We start from the raw sequence: 12,186 nt of genomic DNA on the forward strand, positions 1-12,186 counted from the left end.
TTAAAACCTTGCCTTTAAAAATAACAAGCAAGGATATTTAGTAACAAATGTTGTGGGTATTTGTAAAGAAGTCATTGTCAGAATAAACATTTTTTATGTTATCCTTGTACTTAAACTCCACCCTTCCCCAGAGGTTCAGGGTATTAAAAGAATTTTAATTACAGAAGAATTAAAATACATAAAAAGATGAAATATTAAATTTTAATTAGCTGTTTTTAGCATTGGTCTTTAAAAGGGAAGCTCTACTAAACATTCTCTAGTGCAATACTGAAAAACCTATTAAGAATGTTACCTTTGAATATAAAAACGAAGTAATATTGTAATGGGTAATGCTATTGTGTATGGCTACTGATTTTTTTGCCCACTATTTCTCTAACCAGTGTGAGAGGAATATAAGTCTTGAATGTCTACACATGATATTCATGAGAATTTATTTTGCTATTCTGGAAAATATATAAAAGATAGTGTGGCAAAGGCATAGAAGATTAATTATTTATTACAGACATATCCTTTTGGTATTATCTGGATATCTATCAGGCAGGTTTTGGAACAGAAACTACCTTGGTCACCACTGATTGCAAAATACAATATGCAAAAAAGATTACTACCTTACAGAGGTTACAGGCATCACATACTGAAAGAACTTCACTGACTTCCTATTCAGTTCAGGATGTTGGTTGACTTTAAAAGGGAGTTAGACAGATTCAAGGAGGGCAGGTCTACCAATGGCTATTAACCATGGGGAATAAAGAGAACCTCCATATTCAGAAGCAGTAAATTTCTGAAATCCAATTTCAGAAAGCAACACTGGGGATTCTATACCTTGTTGGCCTTCTAGGGCAACAGGTTGACCACTGTGTGAAACATGATTTTAGAGAGGATGGACTGCTGGTCCAATCCATCAGGGTTGTTTCTGTGTTCTTATTGCCAAAGACCCAAATGGTTTTGGTCAGGATATATAATACATAAATCTATACCTAGCCTTTAAGATCTTGTGAAAAGCCTTTCCTGTATCTGCCCTCGTCTGCAGATGTGAAATGGGTAATTATCAGAGGTAGGATCCTTCTCATCTCTATGCTGGCCCCTCATCTCGAGTGTTGTCTCCCTATATTGATCTGCCTGGTGCTGAATCTAACCTTAATTGAATTTTTGTTGGTGTTTTATTTGATTCCACCATTTTTGTTTTCTGCTATTACTGTTGGTTTTATTATCTTTTGGACAGTTATATCTGATTCCTCCTATTGCCTTCTTACTATTAATTTTTCTGATATTACATGGTTCAGCTTTGTTCTAACTAGAGATGCATATAAAGTCTGAAAATTATAGCATGGAAATTATAATATAAATAGAAAAACTTTTATGCCATCTTTCCCACTTTTGAAATAGTAAGTATATATTGCCTCTTAGAATTAAAATAGATACTATTCCATTTCCCCATCACATACCTCATTATTTCTATCGTGAATATAGCATGTTTCTGTTTCTATGTCATTTGTCTTCTGTGAGTATGAGTCTTTTGGGATACCTGTACATGAGAGTCATTTGGAATGATGATCCACACTGATGTTGAGAACAGACCCATAGCTTATTTTCCGGCTTGTAGAACAGAGCATCCTGTTGTAGGTTTTCTTTAATGGTAGGAGTTACTAATATAAGCATCATGTTGATGTATGCTGTTGGGCTTTTTCTCATTTTATTTAAACAAAATACATTGTCTTGTTAATTTTTATTCTTAGGTGAAAAACCATTTCGATGTGACGAATGTGGCATGAGATTCATACAGAAGTATCATATGGAAAGGCACAAGAGGACCCATAGTGGAGAGAAGCCTTACCAGTGTGAATATTGCTTGCAGGTAATTAAAAAGAAAGGGGTGTTTCACAAATAAGATTTCTAGTGCCCCAGTGAAAATTTTAGCGGTATTAAGCATTACAATCTGATTAGCTGATATGGTCAATATTACATGCTTATCTTTTGAATGTCACTCATTTTGCTGTGGATATTTCTAAAAAAATTGTTCTCAAACCTGAAAATATAACAAACAGACTGTGTCCATGAGACCCTTGTGTGTGGACAAATAAAGAGTTTGGAAATTTACCTTCCACACACATGTACCACAGTGTGCCTCTTTCCAGGACTTCATAAATTGTTAGGGATTTCAGCAGACTAATTTCCCTTCACTTCTGTATCCCTCTTACTAATTAACTGACTTTTGACTGCTACCAATATTCCATACCTCCTGAGGTATTCTCATAAGGCTATTTCTTTTACTTCTGGTTAATTTACAGTACATAGGAACCTTTGTGCTGTCTGAAGTAACCAGTTTTGGTTGTTTTAAGCATTGACACAGCAGAGACCAGCCAGTTTACTACTAGATATAATGTAATCTATTTGTTACACTTCAACCCTGCTCTTCCTTCAAATGCTCAGGGTGGCTTTCCTGGTTCTTATAGGCTCAGTTTGATGACAATAACTCATTGAGGTAACTTGGTTGAACATGTAGATGATTGGCCGAAGGTCATCCAGTAAATGTCATGACAGACAGATCTTTTAATTCCCAGTTTCACACTCTAAGCACTATACAACATGCTGTTCTTGATTTCAATCCAGAAACAAAATGAATATCTTTCTATGCAACAAAGTAAAGAAAGACATTAAGAAAAATTAATCGTGGTTGAATGAAATTTTACTAGATCTGGTGCCCCCACTCCCAGCAGGGTCTTCCTTTACTTTCCCTGTTGCAGTAATTCATCTGTTGTCTGTTTTGGGTTCTAAAACAAAGATCAAATGGATGGCTGGAAGATTGATGGGAGGGAAGTGGAACCAGAACAGCCAACTGGGGCATGGTGCTTTCAGAAGTTAATAGGTCTGTCTAAGACCCATTATGCACGGGGGTTTTAGAGCTCATTCGGGGTGGAATGGCGGCAACTAAAATCACCGATAACGCACGGAGCCGGCTGCAACCGGCCGCAGCTTCGGTGCATGCCGCCGAAAAAGCCGCGTCAGTGAAACGCGGAAGAAAGCGCAGCTTCCGGGTGACCGGGGCGCAACCAGAAGCGGCGCCCGGATCGCCGCATGCATAATCGGTTACTCTGGGTTTTGCCGCCGTCGCGCCCCGCCCCGTACATAACCGGTATGCGTCGCGTCTTCCCCCTCCGCGTTTTCCATGTGACCCGAAATCGCCATTTCGGCGGCCGTGCATAATGGGCCAATGCAGGGGTTTAGGAGCCTGCCAGATGCAGATGTTGAGCTGCTGTAAGCCCATTTCTATGAGGGGAAAACTGAAACCAAATTGTAGGATATACTTATGGTATGCCCAGATCTTATTGAGTTTACTGGAATTAAACAGAAGCAGTTAGTGCTAGACCACACTGAACAAACAGCTGCCGGTAGTTATAGGCCCTTATCTATTGCAGATATTCTTGGCCAAGGAGCCTAGGCCTGGGAACAGGCTGCTAGTCTCTTATACACAGAATAATTGTCTCTCTGTATTCTTTGTTGATAAGCAGAAAACTCCACTTCCATGCATCAAAATATTTCAGTAAATTTATAATTCTAGAGGTGACCCCCCCCCTGTTGCTTACCAGTGTACACATTTGCACTTCGTCTGTAAAACATACAAGATTATATTTTATATAGTCCATAGATCTTACATAGCAGAAGCTAGTTTTTCAGTTGAGGTAGAGATTCCCCCATTCCCAATTCTTCTTTTCCTATATCCTTTCACATCTACCCATAGAAGTTAAAACTTTTTTCTCCCGCTTCCCTCACATGTTTTTCTCTGCCTGGTGTTAATGTGTTCTGACTACCCAGACCCAGTGTTGAAAAGCACCTTACTCTTTGCTACAGTCTTTTCATCTCCTCCTTTCATAAGGAGCTACTACTCAAGATTTCCCTCTGTCTGTATCCTGCTCCACATTATAGTTTTATTGCCTCTAGTCCCATTTGGAAATGTGGTGTTGCATATTGCAAGTTAATAAGGTTGTTAATGGGGACTTTATCGTGTTAAAATATACCATGTGAATAGACTTATGATTTTTTTCTAATTCTCTGCAGTTCTTCTCAAGGACTGATCGTGTACTGAAACACAAACGTATGTGCCATGAAAACCGTGACAAGAAACCCAACAGAAGTGCCACCAAAGTTGGCCTTTTGACATCTGATGAAGATCAAGGTTTCCCTATGACTTTGAAAGACAGCTCTTTGCCGAAGAAGAAAAGGCAAAAAATGGAGAAATCAAAGTCTTCAGGGCTGGACAAAGAAAGTGGGACAGATAAATCTGATCATAAAAAAGATAAGAATGATTTCTTGCCTTTGTATGCTGCCAGTGCTAAGATAAAGGATGAATATATGGTAGCTGAATATGCAGTTGAGCTACCGCATTCTTCAGTCAGTGGAGGACACTTGCAGGAGGCAAATTCCGGCGAAATACACCCACCTAAGTTGGTGCTCAAGAAAGTTAACAGTAAGAGAAATCTAAAACAGTCACTAGAGCAAAGTCAAACCATTTCATCATTAGCCTCTTATCTTGTGGATAAACAAAGCCTGTTGGACTCTGAAGGCAATGCTGACATGGACCAAGTTGATACTTTACAGGAAGGCCCCAGTAAGCCTGTACACAGCAGCACAAACTATGATGATGCCATGCAGTTTTTAAAGAAAAGAAGGTATCTCCAAGCAGCGAATAGTAACAGCAGGGAGTATGCCTTGAATGTTGGCACCATAGCCTCTCAGCCTTCAGTCACACAGGCTGCTGTCGCAAGTGTGATAGATGAAGGCAGCACAGCATCCATATTGGACACATCAGGTTTGAATGTGGAAATTAAAAGTAACCATGACAAAAATGTCATTCCAGATGAGGTACTTCAAACTCTGTTAGACCATTATTCCCATAAAGCAAATGGCCAGCATGAAATAGCCTTCAATGTGGCTGATGCTGAAGTGACCTCCAGTATATCAATTAATTCTTCTGAAGTATCAGAGGTGACACAAACGGAGACTGTTGCTTCAAGCTCTCAAGCGTCCTCATCTGATAAAGCCAGTATGTTACAGGAATATTCCAAGTTTCTTCAGCAAGCTTTGGACAGAACTAGCCAAAATGATGCCTATTTGAACAACCCAAGCCTTAATTTTGTGGGTGACAACCAGACTCTTACAGGGCAACCAGCATTCTCCTCTATAGACAAACAGGTCTATGCTTCTATACCTGTCAACAGTTTTCGGTCAGGAATGAACTCTCCGCTAAGAACAACTCCAGACAAGTCTCATTTTGGACTTATGGTTGGTGATTCCCAGCACTCTTTTTCCTTTTCAGGTGACGAGCCAAATCATTCTTCTTCTTCCTCTACCCAGGACTTCTTGGATCAGGTGACTTCTCAGAAGAAAGCAGAGGCCCAGCCTGTTCATCAAGCTTATCAGATAGGTTCCTTTGAGCAGCCATTCAGAGCTCAGTATCACGGAACAAGAGCCGGAATATCATCTCAGTTTAATACTGCTAATGGACAAGTAAACCTGCGGGGACCAGGGACAAGTGCTGAATTCCCAGAATTCCCCTTGGTGAATGTAAATGATGCTCGAGCTGGGATGAACTCTTCACCAGATGCCACAACAGGCCAAACGTTTGGCTAAAAGAATCAGTAGAAATTAGATTGGCACTTTAGCACAGGTCTGTCAGAAATGAGTGTGTTCTAAGGAATCCTATACACATTTAAGGCCTTGTGTTATAACAAAATGAGCTGGTACAGCAAGTATTGGTAATTGTATTTTTGGGTTAGTCGCCATTCTTTTTAAAATTGCCTTAGATGTGGGCATCCACTGAGAAGGCAGGTGGTTATTTGCTTGTTTGAGATCAGGAACTTGCTACATTGAGATTTAACACAAGACAAAACAAACCAAAAAAAAAAAAAACCAACAAAAAACTCACATAAGATTGATTTTCTGTAATCATTTCCTATTCTGATATCATTGAATATTTTTGGGAGAATGATAATTATGAGATTATTCATATTGGAATTTCCTAGTTAGTCTAGCCATTGCACTTCAGCAGGGAATATGAATAGACTGTGTAGACAAAATAAACTTCAAAGTTTAAATGTCAGGATAATTATGGCTAGACAAATGTGCATTTTGGAAAACAGATACCATTCTGTCACCTCTTTTACAAATAGTTCACAAGATTCCTTTTGTGGTTTTCTTTGCATTTACTTTTACTATACCTTGGGAAGGATGACAATGCTTGCTCGACTCACTCCTCTATTTAAATATCAGATTTAATTAAAAATACTTAAAGGCAAAATACCTTCTATTAATACTTCCTTATTGAAGTATTGTAAATTCCTTTGTATGTGAACATAACTTTTGTGACACCACCCCCTCCCCAGCTGTCAGGTATCAAGATTGTTAGGTTTTAGTTAAAATGCTTTGTAGTCTACATTCCCAGTTTCATAATGCTTATATGAATGGTGAACTCCATGATTTATAAATTTAATTGTATTTCATCCTACAGATCTGCAATAATTAACATTAGAGCACTTAGATTATTTTCAATATTTTTCTGCTTTTCTCAAAAAAATAAAATAAAACTATTTTAGACTTTTAGGTTTGATGTGGCTGCATCATTATGATCTTTTATAACAGAAGATTTTATAAACTAAACAAAATGAATGGAATACCTTTGCCACACACAAAAGTGTATTTTCTCTTTGAAAATGTTGGCAATTCTGTTTGCTTGCATTTTATGGTAAACTGCCCCAGAAAGTGAAGGAAATAGATACTCTCACTGTGTATTACCTTTACGTGTTGTTGCATTCTTGCCAACCATAGCTGGTGAGTAATGACACTGACCAGAAGATGAATGGTCAAACTTCTGTTGCATTTCACACATAAATAAAATGTAAGCTTTATCCTTCTCCCATGAAAATGTTTTAATAGTAGTTTGTCTTGAGTTATACAGTGTGGTGCAACAGTTAGTTCAATATGCAGTTTTAAAATGGTGTGGTTTGACTTAACATAAATGTTGGAATAATTTAAACATTCTAAAAATTGAAACTTTATTTTTGGTCAGTTGTACATTCACTAATGGGATTTTTGAGAAGACCTTTAGGCTGTCGTTTTACCTAAAGGGTGAATAACAGAAAGGTAGGTAAATTGGCTTTCAAAAGGTGTTCAGTTCAAGGAGGAGGGATGCTGAAATTATTTTAGAACATTATACATGCCCACCATTTCTCAAATCGCTCAACTGGCTTGAATAATACCCCCCCCCCCAGGAATTCGGTCTGGCAAAGATATCCTTTTAATGCTCAGATAAAAATTTTTAACTAATTAGAATTCTCATTCTAGTTTTCCTTTGGTCTTTCAGGGCATTTGGGGTCCGTCTTATGGAACACTTATTAAATCCATATATAGCTACTTAAGTAACAATGGGACATGCCATGGCTAGCTTCTATATAGGCTCAGAGCTCACAAAATGCATTCTCACTCTTACTAGTCAAACAGGCTGCCTCTGTAGCAAGTTGGAATTTTATCTTATTGCTCATTTCAAATGGCCTGAAGATTTGATTCATAGGGAAGTATGTGGATACATCTGCAGTGTCAAGATGGAATAATTATTTTACTAATTTATGCATAAAAAATTAAAACACAACAAATCATTGCTTCCAAACTTTTTGGGTTTTAGTTTGTCTCCTGCCCCTCACCAAGAAAACTGGCACATTTTACATTTTGATTTAAATGGAGTGCTTTTAGCACAATGTTCTAGAACACTTCTGCATTGCTCCATTGCTCAAAAAAAGTAGCAAGAATGGCATTGCAAAACTGTTCCTTATCAAGAACAGTGAGAGATGTACCCACATTCAGTAAATGTAAGGAAACTGCTAACCATGAAATGTGCACATGGATGTGGCAAGAGCATGCCTGCAGATCAAAATCAGTGAACTGAGTTGGACTATGGTGTGAAGACATGAAAAGTAGTAGAAGGAGCTGTCTAGGATCAACAGGAGCCTGTGTGTGCAGCCAAGCACTTCGAAGGAAGCCATGCAGGGTTGTCCAGACAAAATTTTCTGACAAAAACTCCTTTTCCAGAATTGCAGACTGCTCCAGAAGGATCATAAATTTCTTGAGAGGCTTATCAGGGGCATGAGGGTCAATTGGTGAAATGGGGATCAAGAAGCCCGGTAGCATATGTACAATCTCCCAAGTGTGTGCAGAAGTTGTGCCTGTGGCTTTTTGCCCTTGAAAAACCTGTACAGCCTAAGAGAATCTATTCCCAAATTGCTTTTTAACCAGAAGCAAAATTAAGAAGTCACATTTTTATCCTTGATTATACATTTATTTCGTGCACATGTTAAGAGACAGCATCAACAAAAATACTGCCTTATTTTGGTGGAATAATTATTATTTATGGCACCTCGGGCTACAGTGTCATTAAATGCAATGGTATATCTGCCACTCAGCTGACCCTTTGATGTCAGTTTTAGTATACTTCATTTTTTCTCTGAACTTTTGACCAGTCATACGTTTTCATATATACTGAGTCTCATTTGTCAGTTTTAACACTAATTTTTTTCCTGTCCTGTTCACTATGACTAGAATGTTTTGATGAAGGATTTGGCTTTCTGGCTTATAGCTGAAGGAGCCACATTATTTTCTCATGGTCTTACTAATTCAGGGTAAACAATTATCAAAGACAATTCATCTGGAGAGAAAAGTAGCATCACATACCGCAGTGCACTAGAATATTTAAGTTTAGATTGTCTTCTTTTTCATTTGTTTGGATCACTGCTTACTGTCTCTCCTGCAATCAGTGTAAAACAATTATTATATATTCCCAGGTATAACAGGTTGCCAGTGTTTTGGAGAAAGGAAACAGTGGAGATAAAGTACAGTGAAATCTTGAAAGTTTGCAGATTGCTAAAGGGAATGCCTGATGATCCCCGTAGAGGACTGTTTCACCCTCGTTTTCTTCAATGGTATAAAGCCATGTAGTTGAAATCTCATGATAGAATGACTAACCAAATACATTGCAGAACATATATTCATATACTATGAACTATAAATACTGCAAATTAATCCACATGAAATGTCATATACTTGCTTTTGTTAGCTTATTTATTTTGTGGTTTTTAAAAAATGGTTTTTCAAGTCACTAGTGGGAAATATTGAGATTTTAGTGTAGCTATTGGGTTTCAACTTCTTGGTTTGGGGCTCTGAAAAATCTCCACATGACATACAGCATATTCCACATAAATTATTTATGTGCCCATCATATTGCATAAATATTTGAAGAGAATCCAGAGTAGATCCAGGATCACTTTGTTTAAATATTTCAGTATTAACTTGCTTTGTACTTGTGAAACTGCAGCCTGCAATTTTGTTGGGTAGAAATTTAAGCTCCTTTGCAAGTTGGGGTATTTACAGTAAAGCTCAAAGCTTCAAAAGGCAGGTGTACTAGTAATCTGGATATTTCAGTTGATAAAAACCGGTATAATTTCTGTTTCCAATTGACATGGTCAATAAATTTAAAACTATTAAATTTTCCTTAGAAATTTTGCTCAACAGAAGCCTTGCAACTTTTGGAAATGCTTTTGTTTTATGTTAGTGCATGTTTGTTAGGTATGTAGCAAATTCAAATACTCTTTTGCAAAGAACATATACTGAGAAAGTATTGCAATGAATGGAAAACATCATGTTAAAAATGAACTTTCATTTGAAAACTACTTTGTTTCAGGGAAATTTTCTAGTTGCTTTTGCTATATCGATATAAAATCATTGTTTCCTCTTTTGAATAATAATTTAACAAAGAGAATTTTTGGTAGTGAACACAAACTGAAACAAGCAAACCTTTCTCAGACTTGTTTCTTGCTTTCTTTATCCCAGTGGATGGAAAGGTAAAAATTGTGTAAACGTTATTTTATTTTTTTATGCAATATTGTTCTGTAAATATGAGTTATCAAATAAGGATGTACCTATGATTGAATCTCTGATTCTGCACAGTTAGAGTTTATATATATAAAATATAAATGTGTTTTGACAATCAAGGACTTACTGTCAGTCTTCCTTTATGATGTTTTATTAATGTTATGCATTCCATTTGTTAGACTTGAGTAACAATGTGGGAATTTGTATTGTCTGTAAAGTATGTAATGTTTTTATAGCTTGTTTTAAGAAAAAAGGAAAAAAAGAACCTTGTAAATGTATATAAACAGAACACAGTACTGCTTTATATCAGGAGGCATAAGATGTACTGTATGTAAGCAATAATGCCTAACAGTGCTAACTTTACAAGTAGCATAAAGATAGTTCCAAAAATTGTTTGGGGAAGATGATAGCTTTGCTTAAGTTAATGAAAATTCTTTTTAATCAATAAATCTGACCCTTTTTCTGTTGTAGTATACACTGTTGTTTACGTGGCACAATCTGAGTGGCAGGGGAAGCGGTCTTTAAGGCCTGTGACTACACCTGTAGACACATTTTCATTATGAAACTAAAGGCGTGACTGCACTTCTGCAAGCTAAGGAAGACTGCAAGAGTTTTTCCATATCCTGGATGGAAGGATAGGGTCGGTCTTATTCTGCATCAGTTGATATTCTTGTAATTTAATATGAAATCCATAAGACCCAATATGGATTCAGTATAAATCAGATTTGTATGCTACAAAAAGTAGTTCTGTTCATAATTCACATTACAATTAAATAGGGTCATGGTTTAATTTTACTTAATTATTTGTTGCCATAGGAATTGTCACTGCTGAGATGAGCTTTATTCAGTTCAAGCAAAAGACAAAGTTAAACTTAAGTTGAGTTTGAACTGTTCTTTCAGGCTGTACAGAGCAACAGAGTTATTTGAAAACTGTCACCATTGCTTTAGGGTTATGGAAGAAGATCATTGGTTTATAAATGTATATGACCTAAATTTTATAGGACAAAATGTTTTTAAATGCTAGTCATTTATATGATATGTGCTTTGAAGGATTTGCTAGTTCACTTCTGTCACTTTTAGTACACTGGTATCTTTTTATATGTAATGTATGCTTTTATTATTGTAGCAAAGCATTTCAGTAGAAGGAATTTTGCAACAGTGTTGAGGGAAATTTTATTGTTGGAAATTAATTATACTGGATTCTGTCTCTGTAGTTTTGTCTTATTTTAACAGTGTCTGGAAAGGACCTTGGTATGCAAATAAGCCCAGTGAGCTCCTTTTAAAAATACTGTGTGATCAGCAAATTAGTTCAGAAATCTGATACATTTGAGGAAAAGTGCACAATGTGTCGTGTTCTCAGATATGAAAATGCTTAGGCTGGAAAAAGGGTACTGTATAAAAGAAAGCTGCTGGAATGCATTTTCTAATATAGTACTGTTTTCCCTGAAGTTCATTATGCTTTGTTTGCCTTTTCAGTTCATAAAATCCCCTGTAATACTGGCAAAGGAGATTTATTTCAGTGATTATACAGTATTATTTTAACATGCAACATCAGATCTGTCCATTTTACTGTGAGTGTTGATTTTTTAAAAATTGAATTACCAGTTTCATCAGTTTAAAATGTGTATAAGTAATACAGATGCTTTTGTATAAACCTGGAAAGTATGAATTTGTGTAATTATTTTGTATTTGAAATAAATTAGGTGATGCAGGATTCCTGAGAAATCAGGAATTTCATGATAAAGTGTTTGTGTGGTGGCTGTATATAGATATACATTAGAAAGTTACATAGGTTTTATTAGGATTTGATGAAAAATTACTGTGTTTACGGGTACTCTAAAGATTTGAAAATATTATTTGATGTTTTAAATAAGGCAATTGTTGGTTCCTAGGGGAACTTTATAGACCTTTCTGCCACTAATAATCAATGATTACATCTACATATGGTTGCATGTTGTGCTATTGTTGTGTTATAACGATAATTGATGGCCTGGACTGGTTTGCCTACACAAGAAAATCTGTTTACAAATAATTATTCTATCAAAAATTGTATGAATATAGACAAAGTTTGTCAATGTCTTCAACCAAGATTTTCCAATTCAGATAATGTGGCCCATTGTTTGGATCCCCACTGGTCCTGGCTGAGAGTTCTGAGAAAAATGAAACACTTTCTATTTTTCAAAGACTGTTTTCCTTGTGGAATGAACTAACATAACATTTCATTATTAATCTTCTGTGCAGGCACGCAAGGAGAATATGCATGAGCAGGCC

At 36.6% G+C, this 12,186-nt stretch overlaps 1 protein-coding gene across 4 annotated transcripts in view; it reads left to right on the forward strand.

Moving 5' to 3' along the window:
* Positions 1-11,659, forward strand: part of ZNF148 (zinc finger protein 148) — a 51,681-nt gene extending 40,022 nt beyond the window's left edge. For all 4 annotated transcript variants that reach the window (XM_077320342.1, XM_077320341.1, XM_077320338.1 and 1 more), the window contains 2 exons: positions 1,737-1,855; positions 4,057-11,659. In XM_077320342.1, coding sequence (XP_077176457.1) covers positions 1,737-1,855; positions 4,057-5,628 — 1,691 coding nt within the window. In that variant the 3' untranslated portion in view covers positions 5,629-11,659. The remainder of the gene's footprint in view (positions 1-1,736; positions 1,856-4,056) is intronic.
* Positions 11,660-12,186: the final 527 nt, after the last annotated feature.

This window comes from Paroedura picta, chromosome 2 (assembly GCF_049243985.1).
Source record: "Paroedura picta isolate Pp20150507F chromosome 2, Ppicta_v3.0, whole genome shotgun sequence".
Taxonomy (NCBI): domain Eukaryota; kingdom Metazoa; phylum Chordata; class Lepidosauria; order Squamata; family Gekkonidae; genus Paroedura; species Paroedura picta.